Consider the following 21,378-nt stretch of genomic DNA (forward strand, 5'->3'; position numbering starts at 1 on the left):
TGATTCATGCTAAAAATAAGATGTAGGCTTCCTTTGCCTTCTGATTGTTAAAATCTAGGTAATAAACTACTTTCTCAAGTTGTCAAAGGTTTAAACCAATGATATGCCAACCCCGTTAAACAAAGGCGTGACATGTGATCTCATCAAGAACACCATAGAGCTGCAAGTGAACTTGATACATTTCTATATATTAGATAAGGTCCTGGTCTGATCCATCAAAAGAGTCCATTTGTAGTATTTTCACGACCATTCTCACTTCCTCAATGAAAAGGAAGATTAGCACTTCAAAGAAGGTTGTCGATTAGCGACCATGCTCTCTATTAATCTCATCATATTTATCTTGCAAATCTCTTATCCAAGTATATGCTTATTCTTCACTCACTTTAAGACAAGGTTAAGTATGCATGTTATTTCTTGCTAATTGTAGTTTGGACTTTCTACTCATCTTGGTCCCCACATGGTCTTCGTCTTTTTGTTTGTCCTTTACCCTAGTGTTGCATATCTAGATTTTATTCTAACAAATCTTCCATGGTGTTAGTTGTGACAATTGTTTTCCCAACGTTGTCAACTGTGTGTTTTTGAGGTTGAAATGGTTTTCAACGTTTTGCTGGTTGTGGCCCATGGCTCGAGGTCATCTTTATTTTCCTCCTAGTAGATACCATCGAGGCATGGGCTTTTATTTTTGTGGGCTCAACAACTTCACAGGCTTACAGGCGGCCTTGGATGGCCCATTTGGTAGTGGACCCTTTATTTATTTTATGGCCACTAATACAAGTTAATATGATGTTTTTTTTTTTTTTTAATAATGTATATGATGAAGTTAATTTTATTAGACGATATATAATTTTTAATAATTTATATTACATATTGGAAAAAATATATATACAACCCAAAAATCCAAGAAGGAAAAAAAAAAAAAAAAAAAACAGAGGTCGAGAAAAGGAGCAGACAGAAAAGCAGCAGCAGCAGCACGCTCCTCCTACTCACTCTCTTCTTACGTTCCAATGTTGTTGCCCAGCTAATTCAAAACAGAACCTCTCAAAACCCTAAACAAAATTATCCTGCTTTTTCATATTTACACACATACACACTTAAAACAACACTGCAAGATCAATTTAAAGGACCTCAAAACTTGTGTCTTTTGTTCTTACACACACTGTGAAGCTATGCGACAACGATTATTTTTGGTCAGGCAATGAGGCATTGCAAAAATTATCCTGAAAATGATCCCTTCAAAACCCTAATCCAACGCCTTTCTTTTCTAAATCTTTCTTGGGTTTTGCTCCACATATCTATACAAACCAAAACAGTTCAGTGTTTTCAGAATGATTGATGGTTGCGACGGTGATGCAGCAGCAGCAGCAGCAGCAGCAGACTTCTGCAGTGGCATCGCAGCCAATAAATTCCCAATCCTCCCTTAGATCACCCCCATCCGTAGCCACTGCGAACCCCAAGCAGCCCCCCCTCTCTCTCGCACCGGGTCCCACTCCCCAACGCGAGCAGCCGCTAGATCATGCTTTGGTGCCAATTGCGGCGGCGCTCCGGTCGGGCGAGCCGATGGCTTTGATGGCGTGCCCACTGGCGAGGGTCCGGCTCTCGGATATAGTCCCGTACGAGGGCGCCCCCAGCGGGCCCTATGGAAGGGCGGTGGAGACCCTGGCCGGGTCATTGATGAGACACAATGCAGCGGTGATCGAATTGGGGAGCGGAGATGCGGCGCTCATGCGGTGTGGCTTGGAAGCGGGCCGGTTGTACTTTAGGAGTAGGGCTCTGCAGAGTGTTGTTGGCAAGGGGAGCCGTGGGGTTTACATGTACAGAGCTGGAAGGTACTTTTTTTTTTTCACTAGTCAGCTTCATGTCGTTTCCACTTTGCATCAGTTTGAGAAGCTTTGGATGTCTAAAGAAGTGGGATTTTCCTCATAGTCGAATTGCATGTTTCTTGTGAAACACGTCCAAGCTAGGGTCACTTCTCATGTCTTGGTGTAGCTCCTTTGTATTGCACGCTTTATAACGTGTTTTTGTATATATGGAAGATGAAGATGTCATACATTACGATTCAAAGATTTTAGATGTTATATGTCCTTTTTCTGGTAAGACTTGGGTTCTTACCAACCGAAAAGAAAGGTGTGGACATTTGTCTAAAATATTTGGGATCCATTGGTTTGTGAGTCAAGAATAGGTTCTCTGAAAACTGCATTATGGTGAATATAAGATTCTGGAAACGGACTCATTTCTGGATGTTTTCAATTGCTGAAAGGGCCAAATTCCGATAATGCAGCAAACAGACTTATGGTGTTTTCAGGATTTTTCTTCCTACGCAAAGATGTCTTGGAAAATTCCTTCTTGATTATTTTTTTTCGATGCCGTTTCTTGTTCTTTCATTTCTGAAAATAGTTTTCAAACCATTAATGAAATGCAGCCTTAAACATTTTCCTGCATTATTGGAAATCAGTCTATAGATGTGGATGTTACTGTTTCTAGAAGCGATGAAATGCATGGTGTCCTGGTATGTGAATCAATTAAGAACAATGTTGCAGCCCCAAAATAGTCAATTCTTGGTGCCCAGTTTGGCAGTTTGTACACCTGCAATTGCCTGGCTCGATAGCATAGTATGGCAGTTTGAATGAATATCATATGGTGATTGCTTTATGGAGCTTTCCCCATAAGGCCGTACATGTTAGTATTGGTTGTAGGAGTTCTGCCCCGAGTTAATTATAATTCATATAGTTTTTGTTCGTATTGTTTTTACTTACCATAACTCTTTAGAAATTAAATAGTTATGTGCTTGCTGTGTTGCAGGGCTTTGGAAGATTGGGACTCATCTCCCCCTTGCATGGCTGATGTTTTTAGGTGCATGGGAAAGGCAGCTCGTGCTGCTATATGTGCAATAGCAAGACATCTTCGTTTGCGAAGCGAGTAAGTATTGGATGATTTATTTTCTTTTTGAAATTACTATTCTTGTGGTTTTCTGATTTCCATTTTTTCTCTATATTTCTACTTACAACAGCATATATTGTTCAGTGTTTTCAATCATTTGCTTGATGATACCCCATTGCCAGCGAATGAAGCGTCCTCATCGGTGCTTGTTGTGACCTACTTAAATGCTTCTTTGCAAAGTGGCAAGGGTGCTATTGGAGGTGGGAAGCCGGGAACAAGTGGTGAATTCGAGAAGGGATTGGTGACATTGATTTCCTCAGACAGTCCTGGACTTCAGGTGTCCCCCACTCCTAACACTTGTTATAGTTTTCTAATGCTATCTTGTTATTCTGCTGTTATATTTTAGTTTCTGGGTTTGATTACCTATTAAAGAAGTGTTTTATTCTACTGGTTATAATTCGCATACTTGGTCAACATGTATGGACAATTAGACAAAGTTTGTGGTGTTTCTGATTGACGCCCACCTCATATTATTTATACACTCTTTTCTTCAACAGGTTTGTGATCCCAATGGTAGGTGGTACCTAGCAGATGGTGGGTCAGCTCCAGGGGATCTTTTACTGCTCACAGGCAAGGCCCTTAGCCATGCTACTGCAGGCCTTCGTCCTGCTGCATCATATAGAGCTGCTCCAGATTATTTGTCAGGCACTAGTGGTAGTGGGAGGTACAAGTTATTTTATAGCAGTGTATCGTGATGAATGTGGTGAAACATACTTTTCAAATTTGCAATCTACTTCCCAAGAACTTTGTTTTGAATTTAGCTCTGCGATTGTAGGACATCACTTGCGTTCAGGCTCATGCCGAAGGGTAATGCTATATTAGATTGTTCTCCAATCGCATCAGCTGGTCACGTCATTCCCCAAAGTTATGTACCGATATCTGTAAGCCAGTTTATGGATGACCTCTCTGCCGAGGAAGATGTATTGTGCAGTTCTGATAATACTTATGTAAGTTCTATCTTCAAGCATCTCATCTTAAAATAAAATATATTTTTTTTGATAGGTAATCATAGAAATATTATTAATAGAAAAAGGCAAAGCGTAGGTACACAGGTAGTATACATGAGAAACACCTAGTTAGAGTTTACAATCGAAAAAAGAAGGTCATGAACATTAAAGTATGCAGAAGATCTCAAGGAAAACTTTTTTTTTTTTAATCAGTAATCTCGAGGAAAACTTTATTAACTACAAAACTCAAAATGCCTTTAGTTTCTTTACTATGCAGTTTTTTTTTTCTTGTTCATTTTTGTCTTTGTATTTGAGAATTCTAAAGTTTTAGACAGCCAAATCCGTCAAATACTTGATTCCAATATCCAGTTTGAATAGCTTTTCATCCATCATTAGTCATTGTTTATGCTTTTATAAGTAACAATCTTTCTATTACAATGCACAAGAGGTGCTCTCTAGGGGCCATAGGACTGGGGGAGTTTTCCCTTGAATTATCTGTGGTGCACTTGCGGGAAAATCCTTGTTGAGGGCCTGTGCACCCTCGGGATTAGTCGGAATGATGTTCCTAGACACCCGGTTCCAATAAAAAAAAAAACAATGCACAAAAGGCGCAACTCAAGTACATGTAAGTATATAAGAGAAATCTATCTAGAAGAAAATATGCAAGAAAATGATGTAAATTTAACCCATTAAAGTCTATAAAAATAGTCCAAGTAAATAGGTTCTGGATAAAAGAAAGGTTTTGAGCTCCTCCAAGGTCCTTTCGTGATCCTCAAAGATTCTATTTTTCATTTCCTTCCAAATGCACCAAATAAGGCAAATGGGAATCATCTTCTAGATTGCTATAATGTGTGGGCTGCCACCCAACCCTCTCTAGGAACAAAAATAGAGTCAACTCTTCTTGGCATGACCCAAGCCATTCTAATCCGTCTGAAGAAGCCATTCTACATTGCACTTATAGTCTCACAATGAAGTAAAAGATGGTGACCAAACTTCCCACTCTTAGGCATACAACACCAATCGATGATAACGATGTCTCTTCTGTACATTATCCACATTATCCACGGTGATAAAATTTCTTAGATAGGTTGTATAGGGAAATAATGCAGCTCTCAAGGCAACATTTATCTGCTAGGTATTCTTCCAAGGAAATGGATTATTATTATGAGTGGTAAGCATACTATTGAAAGAACTAATGTTGAACATCCCTCTTTAGGATGGGGTACAAAGAATCTTGTCTTGACTTACTCTTCATAATCTAATGGGGATTTTGGTCTTGGTAGTATGCTCCCTATAGGTCTAAAAGTTTGAATCCTGCATATAATTTCTAGCCAGCGGATTGGGAGAATTTCCCCTTGAATTACCCGAAGTGCACTTGCGGGATACTCCTTACTAAGGGCTTGTGCACCTTTGGTATTAGTCAGACTTTGTTCCTGGACACTTGGTGCCAGAGCTGTAAATAAACAAGACTACTCAACAAGCCGCTCGAGATTGGCTTGATCAAACTTGATTTCGGCTCGATTCATTTGTTAAATGTGTCGTTTCTATATCCAAAATTATAATTGATTATTAAATGATACAATTCGTATAAGTTGAGCTTGACACGCTTAAGTTTGAATAACTTCGTCTTTGTTATTTTCTTATAGTATTATCTCTATATTTATAATGAAAATATTTTAAATATTTTTTAGAGATTTAGAGAAAATGATGTTCCTACTGGCTGCTCATGAACATAACACGCTGCTTAGTTAAAAGATTGAGCTCGACTTGTGTTTGAATAAAAATTAAATGAATAAGGCTTGACCACCCACTACTCGCTTGAACTTGACTCATTTACACTCTACCTGGTGCCAATAAAAAATAAAAAATATTAACAATTGACAAAAAGCATCCACCTCTCAATCTTGAGCTGTTGTGATGAAGCTTATGTTCCACATAAAAGAATACTATAAGTCACCAGATTATTGTCTGCTGCTGAAGTATCCTTGGTATGTGCAATGCAGTAGTACGCCATCACCACATCACATATCGTGCCAAAATATTCTCTTGGATCCATTCCCCCTCATCAAATATAATATGGTTAGAAATATGCCCAACCTTTCTTATATTCTTCCATAGTCCCATTCCATGGGACAATGGACCCCGTTAAAATCCCACCCTCACAATCATGCATTCTCTCCGCAAAACCTCTTTCTCATACTGGTAACGCCAAAGCCACTTCTCCAGTAATGCGTGTTTAGCCCTGAGCATATTTCAAAACCCCAATTCACCAAATGATATTTCCTTTGTCTCATAAGGAATCTCATTGCAGCTTCTCAGTATGATTAGTTCACTAGAAGAGAGGGGAAAAAGAGACATGAAATACGTAGACAAGTTCAAAAAAGTGCTTTTAATCATTGTAATACGAACATCTTTGGACAAATAGATTTGTTTCCATTTGGCCAACTGAGCACCCTTGATCTTCTCTTTAACTTCACCCAATTGTCTTTTCCTTAAAAGTGGCTCCTAGAGGGAGGCCAATATACTTCATATGTAAGGAATCCACCTTAATTCCAAAGTACCTATCAAGCTCTCCACATTGTCAACCTGACTCTCAAAATTCCCCCCTTTTCAAAGGATGGAACATGTTCCAACATCACCTTCTTCCCCTTTTAGCATCAAAACCCACCTACCCGCCATATCACCCCCTCCAAGAGAGTTTTCTATCGCCATTACTCCCTTTTATTTTGCACCTTTACACATATCAAGTCTCACTAGTGTTATTGCTTGACTAACAAGACTATTGCCACAATAGAGCTCATTTTTTTTTTCTTTTGATTGGCACCAGGTGTCCAGGAACAGAGTTTTGACAAGATCTCATATTGAGATCCATTGACATTGTCTCTATCCCTTGCATTCCCCACAATTCCTCGATGGTATTTCAACTGATTCTATTAATCAAAGACCTGAATCCGTCTGAGGTATGTGGGTCTCTGACAGATTATTAGTCAAATGTCAATCAAGTAATAGAATCCAATCCCAATGTTTGAGGAAAACGTGAACAATTGCCATTTTTTGAGCTTGTAAGGCCCATTGAAGTCCCCAACAACACGATTGTTGTTGTGCATCCAAAGTATCCGGCGGCTCTATGAGAAAACCTATACTAAAGCTCAACCCGCAAGAAACTAAACCGCCATTTCGTTTAACTTGCCTTTTAAGACTACTGGGCCGAGTTTCAAATATTTTTTCTCTATTGGCATCGGGTGTTCGGGAACAGCGTCCCGACTGGCAGCACTTCTGTACGTGATCGTAGTATGTCATGTCGTCTCGTTCCCGCTGCATTGAAGAGTACCTATGCACTATTTCCGGTTCACGGATAAGGAAGATAGAGTTTTTTTTTGGGTGGGGGGGGGTCTATGATGTGATACTAAAGTATGTTTTATGAATCCTAACACAAAAAAACCAACGAGTCACACACTAAGCATAGCAATTTTCTCAATATCAAAAAATTAATCAAATCTAATCCCGGGGGTGCACAGGCCCTCAACAATGAGTTTCCCGCAACCTCGAGTAATTCAAGGAGAAAATCCCCTAGTCCGATGGTCCCTAGAGATTGTTTGCACCCAGTGGGATTTGAACCTACTGAGTTTCAAATATTACCTGGCTAGCTATTTGAAAACCACCTTTATTGGGTTTATGAGTGCCTGGCCCATTGATAATTTTGTGATGCTCAATACAGAGTGATGAGTGTTGTGTAGGTGGTGGATGAGATCCCATATTGCTTGGGAGAGATAATCAAATCTAATCCCGGGGGTGCACAGGCCCTCAACAATGAGTTTCCCGCAACCTCGAGTAATTCAAGGAGAAAATCCCCTAGTCCGATGGCCCCTAGAGATTGTTTGCACCCAGTGGGATTTGAACCTACTGAGTTTCAAATATTACCTGGCTAGCTATTTGAAAACCACCTTTATTGGGTTTATGAGTGCCTGGCCCATTGATAATTTTGTGATGCTCAATACAGAGTGATGAGTGTTGTGTAGGTGGTGGATGAGATCCCATATTGCTTGGGAGAGATAAGTTCTTGCTTTTTATAATAATTCCAATGAAGCTCCAATTGTACAATTTTAGTCATTTTGAAGTATAGGTCTATATGGCTTAGGCCTCCCTTGGGGTGTTTCCAATTGTATCAAAGTCAATCTCAACAAAAAATGTGAGACTTGAGTAGTGCGAACTATGATGGAATGGCCCGACAAGGAAATTTGGAATTTAAGGAGAGAGATTGTGATTCCCATATTGAGTGATGAGTGTATCACACATTGCTTGGGAGGGAGAAGTTTGTGCTTTTTATAATGTTTCCAATCGAATTGTACCATTGACTAGTTCTTTTGGAGTATAGTTCTAGATGTGGCTTGGGCCTCTATTGGGGGGTTACAAATTCCTTTCGCTTTGGCCTGTTCCAAGACCGGGCCATTTATTTTTTTGGGTTCCCATTTTTTTAAACCAACCTTTATCTTGGGCCGGTCCTTGACCCAACCTACTCTCGAAATTCTACCAACTACGTTCTCAACATATGTAGAATATTGTACATCTTCCTTTATTTTGCACTTCCATTGGTAATAGCAAAAGCTTCCCTATTTTCATGGTTACATGCAACCGACCAACTAGATACAAGATATTTCTCGAATTTTCCCCCTGCATGCCATCAAGAGTTGTTTTTTCAAATATCCCCACATCCGTTTTCCCTTTTTGCCCCTTGAGATCGACCCTACCTACCAAGCTCCTTTGAATATATGTTCGCTTAACAACATAGATATTCTTTTGTTTCATGCAAACTCTCCCCACACCTACAGTACAACTATGATATTGCACACCTCCTCCTAGCTCTGGCTTGTGTTTTGTATCCTCAAATCTCTACCTGTTTTGGCAACCACCTTTGTGAAAGACTTGGATTTTCTGTTCACAAGTTGTATAGGCCTTGAGAGTACCGCTTGTTGTCAACCCAGACCCGATAGGTTTGAGTTATCTTGATTAGATAGTTGTTGCCCACTAACCACCAATGAGCTTAGATAAAAATCGATACCTTGCTTAACTCATCACCGATTGTTTTTCATTTCCTCCTTTCCCTCTTCGATACAGCACCCACCATAAAAACCATATAGCGACCACGAAAATTGTGACATCTTTCTGTGAGATAAGCTAGCCTTCCTTCAAGCTTAATGCACTGAGGTTCCGTCAGCCACCAAGTATTTGGAGACCTATTCTGCCAACAAGGGTTTCAAGAGGACCATTTTCTCAGATCGAAGATGAACAAACAGAACCCCTTCTAGAATTTACCCAATAACTAGGAAAATGCTGGGAAAATGCTAAGGGTGAAAAGAAGAAGTAAAAAGAAGAGGTTATCTTTGGCGAGGATCACCTGAGGTAGCCATTAGAGAGACGGTGATAGAGTGCTGTATTCCTTTTTGTCAAATGCAGTATATCCTTTGAGGAAACCTTTCAACTTTGTGGCAAACCAGTGTGAATTGGGAACCCTCTAACCCAATGCCTTGAAGGGACATTTATAGTTGGTTTGTTGGCTGAAAAATCACCAGTTTCTCCAACATTTTCCCTACTGGAGCTTAGTGAGTATCATATAGAGGAGAGGTGAGGAGAAGGGATTAAGATTATTAATAAGAAGAGAGTTAGTAGTTGGGAAAACATTTTGTTCTTTGGGGTTGATTCCTTTGCAAACCCTAAGGATGTTTACTTGATTATCTCTTGTTCCAGGTGGGCTTTGATCCATTTCAGTTATAAAAGGGCTTTCTTTGTCTTGCTCTTCATTTTCCATTGGGCCCCTTCCTTTTTTTGAGCTATTAGAAAGGACTGGGCTATGATCTCAAAAAGAAAAAAAGGAGTGGACTAATACAATGTGGGCCCAGTAAGTAGATACCTATATAAGATGTTTTGAGCAGTTATGATCAGAAAGGCATCTTGTTTGGGTTCAGCTAGTTTACGAAAAAACATTTCCCTTCCACATTTTTTGTGCTCTCTCATGCAATGAGCGTCTGATATATAAGTTCTTCATTCCACAGTATTAACAAAAAAGGGGAAAGCAAAAAAGAAATACCTTTTCTTGTTGATATGTCATATGTGCCCTGTTGAGCATGATTAAAACTACTAGTATGCAATTAATAGAATCTCAGGTTGAAACCATCAACATTCGAATTGCTATATCTTTCTAAATCCTGGTAGCTACTGTTATTTACCCCAACAGGAGCTACTGGTAGCTACTGTTATTTAACAAAGATTTCGTCTACAAAATCTTTGTTAATTATGATAATGGTAAGATGTGTGTGCATGCGTGTGTCCATGCTTAAGTTGTTATATTTAAATGGACTGAGTTTTCACTATTTTCTCGTCTTTTTTCTATTTCTAGTTTGGTATTCTGCTTGTATACTTCTTGTGCACTCAGACTGCATGCTTTGCATTTTCAAATAATATCTTCTATTAATTGTCAAAAAAAAAAACTAATCATGATACTGTTCTGGTCTTTATTGTATACTCCATGTGTAATTGGATGCCATTTTGCTAATTAACAAAGCTTCTCTTATCAAAAGCCAAAAAAGAAAAACTGAAGTGGACTTTGTCAAAATATTGTAGGTGGGCCTAAAATGGTTAGTGGTCCCATTCTATCAGCAACATTTAAATGTTTGCATCTATCATGGCTATATTTTCATATAAATGGAACTTTATCTTCTGATTCTCTGCTTTCATATTTTTCTCAATTATTTTACTCATTTCCATTGCATCTCTGAGTTTTTTGCATTTTTGAGTTTATCAAATAAGACAGAAGGGAGAAGGCCGTTTCCATCCCCGAGTCTAAATGTGCTTTTTTCAATCAATATAGGGGAGCCCTATGCTGAGTCGCTGACTCTAATTTTTGTATGTTTGTTGTCAATAATCATCTGTGAAGAAATCTTACTTGAGTTTCTGATTGACAGGTAGCTCAGAACAATTTGAATAAGGAACTGTCATTGAGAAGCGTTCTTTCAGATCCCATATCGTGAGTCTTTCCCTGGGTGTGGTTTTTTACTGGCACACTATAAACAAGTGAAATCATGCCGACTTTTGAGCATCTACATTGTATATGTTTACTTCTTGTGTACATGGGCTTCGCCTATACATTCGTTTCTAATAAATTACTTCTTGTTTATAAAAAAAAAATCTACATTGTATATGCAGTGTTTTCCCCCTTAATTAACTTTCAGTAACCTTTGATTTTGTGATAAATCTTTTATGATTGGCACCGGGTGTCTTAGAACAGCATCCCAACTAATCTTGGGGGTGCACAGGCCCTCGACAAGGAGTTTCCCGCAGGATTTTGTGATAAATCTTACATATCTATACTTACAAAGTGTCAGTTTATGTTTTATCATAAATTTATTTGTGTGGTGTGATGGTGGAGCTCTCAAATAAAGTTTTGGGTTACCAATCATCAGCATATGATTTAGATGTTAGGAAACATTGTAGGCTGAATTATTTATTCCGGATCATTTACTGTCGTCTGGTATGAATTCGTAATTTTCGTTATAAATTCACCTCTAAAAGTCTAGATTTAATACTGGATGTTTTTTTTTTTTTTTTTTTTTCTTTCAATCGGTTTGCATGGAATTTCACTTTCTAACAGTAGATGGACTTTACTTTCTTCCTTGTTAATCTAGTAAGAAAATTGGCATGAAAATATTTGTGTTACTAAAGCTTTGCTTTTCTTTCATTAATTTTCTATGCTTTAGTGGTACATTTCTTGAAGATGCCGTGGTCGTTTCCTGTGGACATTCATTCGGTGGCTTGACGCTGAGAAGAGTAATTGAAACAGTAAGTAGGACTATCTCTTGTTCTTTTCCAAAACAATGACTAATATTTGATTTGTTGAAGTGGCCTTTGGAGTTATATATATGCAATTATAATCATAAATCTTTTGGGTTCAAAACATGATTATGATCTTTTTGTATAGGATATTTTGTTTTCGAACTTCTATTTCTACTTAGTTGTATAGCATACACTGCATGGTAAACAATCTTGAAACTCAACTTGTAGTGCTGGTTTAGTAAAAGCGGGTGGGAATACTTTTTAAGCTGTCTCTAAAAGTTTGGAGTAAGAGGAGAGAAGATAATGGGAAAGGGAGACAAGAGGGAATAATTATCACCCTCCCTTATTTGGTTATAAATTGTAGGAGAGGGAGGGCAGCATAATCTTTTCTTTTATTTGGCTGTAGAGTGGAAAGGAGAGAAATGGATAAGTGATCATGTTCATTTACAAGGATGGAGAGAAATGCAAAGGGTTACTTCGATTATTGATGATTATGATAAACTTTTGTGGGTAAAAATGAAAGTTCAAGTGAATCACTAACCCTGGTGTCGTCTCCACTCAAATTTCCCTAATATGATAGACTTGTTAGAAGGGGTTTCAAGAAAGTTTAGCGTTCTCTGGCTCCTCTCCTATCCTCCATCCATTCCCTTACAAATAACAGTCGAAACAGGAAGAATAGGCCCCACCCTTCACTCAGTATCCAATATTACCCTTGAGTTGGGCCTGGATAGAAACTTGCTGTGGGATGTAGGTTTTTATTCACTGTGGGATTTGCCTTGGTGCATTTGTGGGGATTTTAATATAGTTCGTTTTCCTAGTGAGAGGGAGGGTCTATTTTCTATGACTACAGCTATGGAGGATTTTTCACAGCTGATTTTTGACTTGGAACTGCTGGATTTGCCACTGTTGGGGGGTGAATATACATGGTCCGATTCTAGAGGCGGCTCAAGACTGGACAGATTCTTAGTATCGTCATCATGGGAGGCTCACTATTCGAAGTTATGCCAAAAAAAGATTGCCAAGGGTATGTTCTGACCATTTTCCCATTCTTCTTGATTGTGGTGGTATTCACGAGGGTAAACGGTATTTTAAGTTTGAGAATATGTGGCTTGAAGTGGAGGGTTGATAAGGTAAGAAGCTGGTGGCTTTTGTATCATTTTGAGGGGACTCCTAGTTTTGTTTTGGCAAGTAAACTCAAAACTTTGAAAGCTGATTTGAAGATATGGAAGAAGACTAGTACCTAGATGTAATTAGGTTTCATGATCTGTTTGTACTAGTACCTGGATTACTTTGTTTCTATTTTTATTTAAATAAAACTTACTTTTACCTATAAAAAAAGAAGAAGATATGGAATAAGGAAGTTTTTGGGAATGTAGAGCAGCAGCAAAAAGCCCTTTGGGATGAGCTTCAATCCTTGGAGGCTGAAGGGGACAGTGAGGTGAATTTGTCTAGGAGAATGAAGTGATAACAGAACTTGAGAGGGTTCTTTTGAGGGAAGAAATATCATGGAGGCAAAATCGAGAGTTCTATGGCTTAAAGAGGGGGATAAGTGTACAAGCTTTTTTCATAAAATGGCTAATTCTCATAGATGCAACAATGCCATTGAGCTGTTAAAAATTGAAAATAAGCTGCTATCCTCACCTGCTGAGATTCAAGAGCATGCTGTGCAGTTTTATAGTTCTCTCCTAAGTGAGACGGAAGCTTGGAGACCCAAAATTGATGGCTTGAATTTCGCAGTTGTGGATGATTTTTCAGCAAGCTGGCTTGAGAGGCCTTTTGAAGAGCTTGAGGTGTATCGGGTGGTTTGTGGGATGAGGAGAGACAAAGCTCCCGGACTGGATGGGTTTTCTATGGCCTTTTTCCAAGATTGTTGGAAGATTGTGTGGGAGGAGGTGATGAAGGTATTTCATGAATTTTATGAGTTTCAAAAGTTTGAGAAGTTGTTGAATGCCACTTTTATTGCCTTGATCCCAAAGAGAGTGGGTGCTTCGGAGTTGAAGGATTTCTACCCAATTTTGGTAAGCGGTGTCTATAAGATTATTTTAAAGGTGTTAGCAAATCGAATGAGCAAAGTGATGGAGAAGATCATTTCTAAACCTCATAACAGGTCGACAAATCATAGATTTAGTGCTGATAGCAAATGAGTGTTTAGATAGTCGTATGCGGGAAGGGGTTTTGGGGGTTCTTTGTAAGTTGGACATGGAAAAGGTGTACGATCATGTAAACTGGAATTTTCTTTTATACATGCTTAGAAGATGTGGTGTTGGTGACAAGTGGTGTGGCTGGATAAGTCATTTTATTTCAACTGTCTGGTTTTCTGTTTTAGTTAACAGGCAGCCTTGTGGGTATTTTTAGAGTTCAAGAGGCTTGAGGCAGGGCGATCCCTTATCTCCCTTCCTATTTGTTCTTGTTCGAGTCGTATGGTGGAGGCAGTGGTAGAAGGAGGCTTTATCTCAGGTTTTTCGATGGGATCTAACTCTAATGGCTTCACTACAATATCTCACTTGCTTTTTGCTGATGATGCCCTTATTTTTTGTGATGCTGTTGGGGAATAGATTCAAGTTTTGAGGGCTGTCCTGCTATGTTTTCAAGCCATTTCCGGACTAAAAGTGAACTTGAGTAAATCGGAGCTGGTCTCGGTGGGAGATGTCCATAATATTCATCACTTGGCAGAATTTCTGGGGTGTAAAGTTGCTTATCTGCCCATGAGATACTTGGGACTCCATTAGGGGCATCTTTCAAGGCCAAGCACATTTGGAATAGGGTGGTTTATAAGGTAGAGAAGAGGTTGGCAGCATGGAAAAGAATGTATTTATCTAAAGGGGGTAGAATCACTCTTATTTTTTTTTATTTTTTGATAAGTAAGGATCTTAATTGAATATAATGAAATTAGGCAATGCCCAAGTACACAGGAAATATACAAAGTGAGACACCTAATTACATTCTAGTAAGCTGAAAAGAAGATAGGAACTCATGAACATTCCCACCCTCAATACAATAGCAAAAAACCAATGTAAAAGAGAGAAAACAAATAAGTTTCAGATTTCCCCCACTGTACGCTCCTTGTCAAAGCATCTACCATTCATTTCCGACCATAAACACTACATTAAGCACAAATGTATCATTCTCCACACTGCTGCCAGTTGAGAGCTATTATGTCTCCTGTTCCAGCACGCTAGTAGTTCCACCACACTTTTAGGCATTACCCAACTCAGCTTGGCTCTACTCAGGATCCCAGCCCATAACTCCCCAGCCACCTCACAATGTAAAAGCAAATGATCTATTGATTCTCCATTCCTTTTACACATGAAGCACCACTCCATGACCACCATACCGCGCTTCCTTAGATTATCAACCGTCAAAATCTTCCCAAGTGCAGCTGTCCAAGTAAAGAACGCAATTTTAGACGGCACTAAAACCTTCCAAATACTCTTCCACGGAAAGAAGGTGGCTGCAGGACTGTCAAGGCCTTGTAATAAGATTTTACAGTAAACTCTTTTCTCCCTGTGTGAATCCACAACATACGGTCACCCTATGGCCTCCTAACTTTGCTGAATACAGGTAGCTATAAAAATCTGCCAGCTCTTCAAGTTCCCAATCCTGAATATTTCTAGTAAAAGTGACATTCCAAGTTACCGTCCCATTTGCACGACACAACAAATCTGAACCTACAGCTTGCTGATTTCCAGCCAAGTTAAATACAACTGGAGAAACAGTGGAAAGAGGGCTCTCCCCACTCCAAACATCGAACCAAAAACGGGTTCTTGCTCCATCGCCCACCTCAAACTTAATATGTTTTTCAAAATTGTTCCACCCCTTTCTAATAAATTTCCATAGTCTTACTCTATAAGACCCCCTACCATTCTTAGAACACCATCCCCCTCATGCACTACCATACTTGTGATCAATAACCTCTTGCCACAATGAGTTGCCTTCCATTTGGTACCTCCACAACCACTTTCCTAATAGTGCCTTATTAAAAACACACAAATTTTGCACCCCTAACCCACCATTTGCAATTGGACAGCTCACCCTTTGCCAACTTACAAGGTGAAATTTAATTTCCTCCCCATACCACCCCAAAAGAAAGCTTTAAACAACTTTTCGATCCGATTAGCCACACCCACTGGTAATGGGAAGAGAGAGATAATAAGTGGGAAGATTGGAGAGGGTGCTTTTGATAAGTGTTAATCTCCCCCTTTTGATAGATATAACCTCTTCCACCTTTATAATCTTTTCTCAAATCTTCTCTACCACACCATCCCAAATACTCTTTGCTTTAAATGACGCCCTCAAGGGAAGTCCGAGATATTTCATAGGAAGAGAGGCAATTTTACAGCCCAACAACTTTGCTAAAGAAGCAATATTACTCATCCCCCACCGGAACCAACTTTGACTTCCCCAAGTTTACCTTGAGTCCCGAAACAGCTTCGAAGCACAACAAAACCGCCCTTAGAGCTTGAATCTGGCCACTAGCATCACAAAAAATGAGCATATCATCCGCGAAAAGTAAGTGAGAACTGACACCATTACTATTGTTACCCACCAAAAAACCAGCAAGGAATTCCCCCCTGATGGGAGCCTCCACCATGCGACTCAATGCCTCCATTACTAAAACAAAAAGGAAATGGGATAGTGGATTCCCTTGTCTCAAACTCCTCGAAGTTCGAAAAAAATCACAAGATTTTCCATTGAATAAAACCGAAAACCGAGCGGTCGAAACACAATGTTTAACCCATTCACACCACCTATCCCCAAAACCACATCTTCTAAGCATATAAAAAAGAAAGTCCCAACACACATGGTCATAAGCCTTTTCCATGTCTAGCTTGCAAAGAATCCCCGGGATACCTTCTCTTAACCGGCTGTCCAAACACTCATTAGCTATCAAAACTGAATCCAAAATTTGCTAACCCCGAATGAAAGCATTTTGAGGTTTGGAAATGAGTTTGTCCATCACCAAACTCATATGATTAGCTAACACATTGGATATGATTTTATAGATCCCACCTACAAAACTAATAGGCCGGAAGTTTTTCAATTCATGGGCACCAACTATCTTTGGGATGAGAACAATGAAAGTAGCGTTTAAAGACTTCTCAAACTTAAGATCAAAATGAAAAGCATGGAAAATTTGCATCACTTCCTCCTTTACTATATCCCAACACTCTTGAAAGAAGGCCATAGAAAAGCCATCCTGGCCCGGGACTTTGTCTTTACACATACCTCTCACCACTAGATGCACCTCCTCCTCATCAAATGGCCTCTCCAACCAACTTGCTATGTCCGAATCCAGCTGGTCAAAAATTAAACCATCAAGTTTGGGGCGCCATTCTTCTTTTTCAGCAAGTAGGTCCTCTCATAATACTGCACTGTGATCTTGGATCTCTTCGGGAGAATGTAACACATTAGGGCCGGAATGGAGGACTTCAATAGCATTGTTGTGCCTATGAGAATTAGCCACCTTGTGAAAGGACTTAGTGCATTTGCTGCCCCCCCTCTCTTCCTCCTTTCCCCTTTCCAACCAAAGCGCCCTTGATTTTTGCCTCCCAAGATATTTCTTCCATCAACAAAACTTTCTCAATTTCGGCCACCACCACATTCTTTCTTAACAAAGAATCCTCATTAATGTCCCCTTCCTCCAATGCATGCAGCTCATCCTAAAGGATGTTTTCTACACTTCCGTATGTCTAAATACTTCTTCATTCCACTTCTTTAAATTGGACTTAAGGGCTTTAAGTTTACTTGCCACTATGAAGCTAGGTGTACCATCAAAATAATAAGCATCCCACCAAGCCCTTACCTTCTCCACAAATCCTTCAACTTCTAGCCACATATTCTCAAATTTGAAATAATGCCTACCTCCATGAATGCCACCACAATCAAGCAAAATTGGAAAATGATTGGAACATACTCGTGGCAACCTTTTCTGATATAAATCCGGAAAGTGCCTCTCCCAAGAAGAAGAGACTAGAAATCCATCCAACCTAGACCATCCTTGACTTGTGGACCAAGTATGAGCCCCTCCAACCAAAGGAAGATCCACAAGATTCAAATCAAATATCAGCTCTGAAAAGTCTTCCATTGCACTTGTCGACATAGATGCCCCCGCCCTCTCACTAGGGAACCAAACAACGTTAAAGTCTCCACAAAAAACCCAAAGTAAGTCCCATAAAGAATACAACCTCCCAATTCCTCCCTTAAAAAAAACTTCTATCTCTATCTACATTGGGACCATACACGCTTGCAAAAGCCCAACTCCACCCATCCTCAATATTCTTAAAAATTACAGCCATTTAAAAACCCGATACAATCCTCTACCATCTCCACCACTCGTTTATCCCACATCACCAACACACTTCCCAAAGCCCCCGACGAAGCTAAATAACACCACCCCACAAACTACGAATTATGTTTCTGTCAATACCACTCAACTTAGTCTCTTGTAAGCAAACAATGTCAATTTTCTAGCTGCGGAGAAGGGATCTAATGGGGAGACGTTTATTGACGTCATTGATCCCCTTACATTCCAAGAAAGGATTTTAGGCTTCATTAGAAAGCCATGACCCCATCCCCTTCAACCTCTCCCTCCCCACACTTCCCTCATTATTATCGTAGTTAATAGAACTTTTTAGGCTTTTCAACTCCCTATCCCGTTTCACTGCTGATTTCATGGCTGTAGAACTCCCTGCCTCTATTGCAATTAGAAGGGCCTTAAACTAAACCCAACAAACGATATCCCCACACACTCTTGAACTTCCTCTACTTTTTTATTTTTTTTATTTTTTTTGATAAGTAACTTCCTCTGCTTTTTTAACACAACCAGTTCGGTGGTAAACTGTACACTTAACTTTCGAGAGAGTACATAATGGGATAGGGCTATCTAGCTCATCCCTATCCCCTCTGCCCTGCTAATCATGATATCTGTAGGGTGATCCATTGGCCCAGCCTCCTTCAACACCTATGATGATAACCCATTACCCCCATCGAGGCCCCCTCCCTTCCCAAACAACTCTCCTTCTTCTATTTCATCCCGAAAGAATGTTGCTTTATCAGTCTCCCGTGCCTCCAAAACCCCCTATACCACTTCCAGTTCCAGAACCACCATCTGAGTCATGCCTGAAGATTCGTCAGTGACCGGCGAAGAGGTCTGTGCAGTCACTGATTGTCCAGACGAGATAGAGGTCTCGGCAACTGGAACCGTGGCCTTCTCCACTGGAACTTCAACCCCCAGTCGCCATAACCTTTGCGTTGACTTCGATGAAGCACTGGCGACCACCGTCGCATCTTTCTGTGTGGTTCTCGAGGACTTGAAGGCAGTTATGCCGTCGGGATTACATTGAGAGACATCATCCATCTTTGTTGAAGGCACCACCGGTGATGTGGCTACACTGCCTGTGGCGAGGCCACCTGAGTCCTTGTTGGTGCCTTGGGCCCACTCACCGATGGCCCAGCTACAGCCTGTGGCCTCCTTCTCCAGACGAGGCCTCCTTCTGCAGACCTCCCCGTGGTCTGGGGCCCGTCTCCTGGGCCCAACACCTTTCCTTGCTCCTTCAGACGAGTGAGGTCCGATGGCTCTCCAATGGGCTTGCCCAAAACGCACTGCTTAAGCCATAATTCACTTAAGCCATATGAATTTATTCGTCAACTCCCTCAGCTGACTCTCCATTTCAAATAGAGCCTCCATAAGTTTTTCCTTACTTGAGCCAATAGATTCGCTGCCTCCCCCTTCACAATGCTGAGCACCTTTTGTAAAGGTGGCACCACCTGACCTGGGCAGACCTGCTATCTCTACCCTCTGTGCGTCTCGAGGCCTCTCTAGCCGACCTTGGAGTGCCTCCCTGTACGACGGACGGTTCAAGCCATGTGACAGAGATATTGCAAGTATCGGAGGCAACCTTTCAGGGTCACCATTTCTGCCAACTTCTTGCAGTGCCACCATTAAATTCCTCCAACCCACTCCATTCCTATCTTCTGGAATAAAGAGGAATCTCCAACGCCCCCCACCACCGTACTCCACCTAAGCCATGTAAGCCCTTCTAGAATTGGAGTAGTGCCGCGCGAGTTAAACCCCCTGCCCGCTGCCTTCAAGCTCCCTTCCAGGGCTCTGGAAAACCATCTGGCTGTCTCCAACCCCACTCACATGTTTTTTACCACTTTCCATCCTTTCTCACTCAAGAACACATAACGTCCATCCCTTCTCACCTCAAACAACTTAAGACTCAATTACTACACGTTTCGTAGAATGCATTTCCAATGACTAGAAATAAAAACCACCATCAAAGGCCCGTTACCTCCATTGTAGAATCACTTTTATAAAGAATACCCTCTCTAATATCTCAACTTATTTCCTTTCTTTATTCCCTTTACCAGTTGGAGTGGCTAATTGTATTGAAAAGTTGTATAGAGCTTTTTTGTGGGGTGGTTTCGGAGAGGAGTCTAAGACTCCCTTAGTGAGCTGGAAAAAAGTTTGTTGCCCGATTGTAAATGGAGGATTGGGTGTTCATAGCTTGTATAGTTTTAATAAAGTGTTGTTGGGTAAGTGGTTATGTAGATATCATGGGGAAGAGGAAGCCTTGTAGGGGGGGGGGTGATTGCTCGAAAATATGGAAGTGATTGGGGAGGTTGATGCACCAATGAGTGTAGGGGCCCATATGGAGTGAGTTTATGGAAGTATATTAGGAAAGGTTGAGGTTGCTTCTTGAAACAAGTCAACTTTATGGTAGGGGTGGCAATATGTGACATGACCCGTTAACCCAACATGAACACGACACGACAATAGCGGGTTTAGATTTAGTCTTAACGGGTTCGGGTCAAAACGGGTTGACCCGTTAAGACACGAATACTTAATGGGTTGACCCATTAAGAAAGTTAAAGTTACAAATATACTCTTATACCTAAAATTAAAATTGTTAGAATTTTAATTTCGATATTTTTATTGTTTGGATTGTAATTTTGGACTTGTAGTTAGTTTAATATTTTTTTTATAGATATTGTGATTTTAATATTTATATAAAATTATGTTAAACTTAATTAGGTCAAACGAGGTAATTTTGGGTCTGTTCAACCCATTTATATAAACGGGTTGGGTCGTGTCGTGTTAAACTATTTCGTAGTATTCACTAACGGGTCAAAGCAGGTCGTGTTGTGTCACCCGTTATGTTAATAGGTTGTGTTAGGGTTTGAGATTTTGACACAATAAATTTAACGGTTTGTATTTGGGTTGACCCATATAGTATAATATACATGTCTTGACACGATATGAACACGACCAGTTAACACGATTTGACACCCCTACTTTATGGTTGGTGATGGTTCATGACTTAGATTCTAGTTTGATGTTTGGTGTGGAGATATTGAATTGTTTAGAGCCTATCCGGTTGTCTTCAGATTGGTGATTAATCAGCAAGCTTCAGTTTCAAAGTTGATGGGTTATTCCAATGGAGTGGTGCTTTGGGATGTAAGTTTCTCCAGATCTGTCCAGGATTGGGAAGTAGAGGAAGTTACTGATTTTTTCAGATTGTTGTACTCAGTGGAAACTAGAAGACAGAGCAGGGATCAACTTTGCTGGAGACAAACAGCCTCTAAAAAGTTTACGGTTCGGTCATACAATAAGGTGTTGATCAATCAGCACCATATTTGCTTTCCTTGGAAGAGGATTTGGAAG

The 21,378-nt window shown here is 40.2% G+C and overlaps 1 protein-coding gene across 1 annotated transcript in view; it reads left to right on the plus strand.

Annotated features, from left to right (window-relative positions):
* The first annotated feature begins 922 nt into the window (after nucleotides 1-922).
* LOC121254964 overlaps nucleotides 923-21,378 on the plus strand; it is a 28,720-nt gene continuing 8,264 nt past the window's right edge. The window contains exons 1-7 of the mRNA XM_041155217.1: nucleotides 923-1,826; nucleotides 2,800-2,916; nucleotides 3,022-3,214; nucleotides 3,435-3,601; nucleotides 3,713-3,884; nucleotides 10,844-10,905; nucleotides 11,636-11,717. Coding sequence (XP_041011151.1) covers nucleotides 1,333-1,826; nucleotides 2,800-2,916; nucleotides 3,022-3,214; nucleotides 3,435-3,601; nucleotides 3,713-3,884; nucleotides 10,844-10,905; nucleotides 11,636-11,717 — 1,287 coding nt within the window. The 5' untranslated portion in view covers nucleotides 923-1,332. The remainder of the gene's footprint in view (nucleotides 1,827-2,799; nucleotides 2,917-3,021; nucleotides 3,215-3,434; nucleotides 3,602-3,712; nucleotides 3,885-10,843; nucleotides 10,906-11,635; nucleotides 11,718-21,378) is intronic.

Source organism: Juglans microcarpa x Juglans regia, chromosome 3D (genome assembly GCF_004785595.1).
Source record: "Juglans microcarpa x Juglans regia isolate MS1-56 chromosome 3D, Jm3101_v1.0, whole genome shotgun sequence".
In the NCBI taxonomy this organism is placed as follows: Eukaryota; Viridiplantae; Streptophyta; class Magnoliopsida; order Fagales; family Juglandaceae; genus Juglans; species Juglans microcarpa x Juglans regia.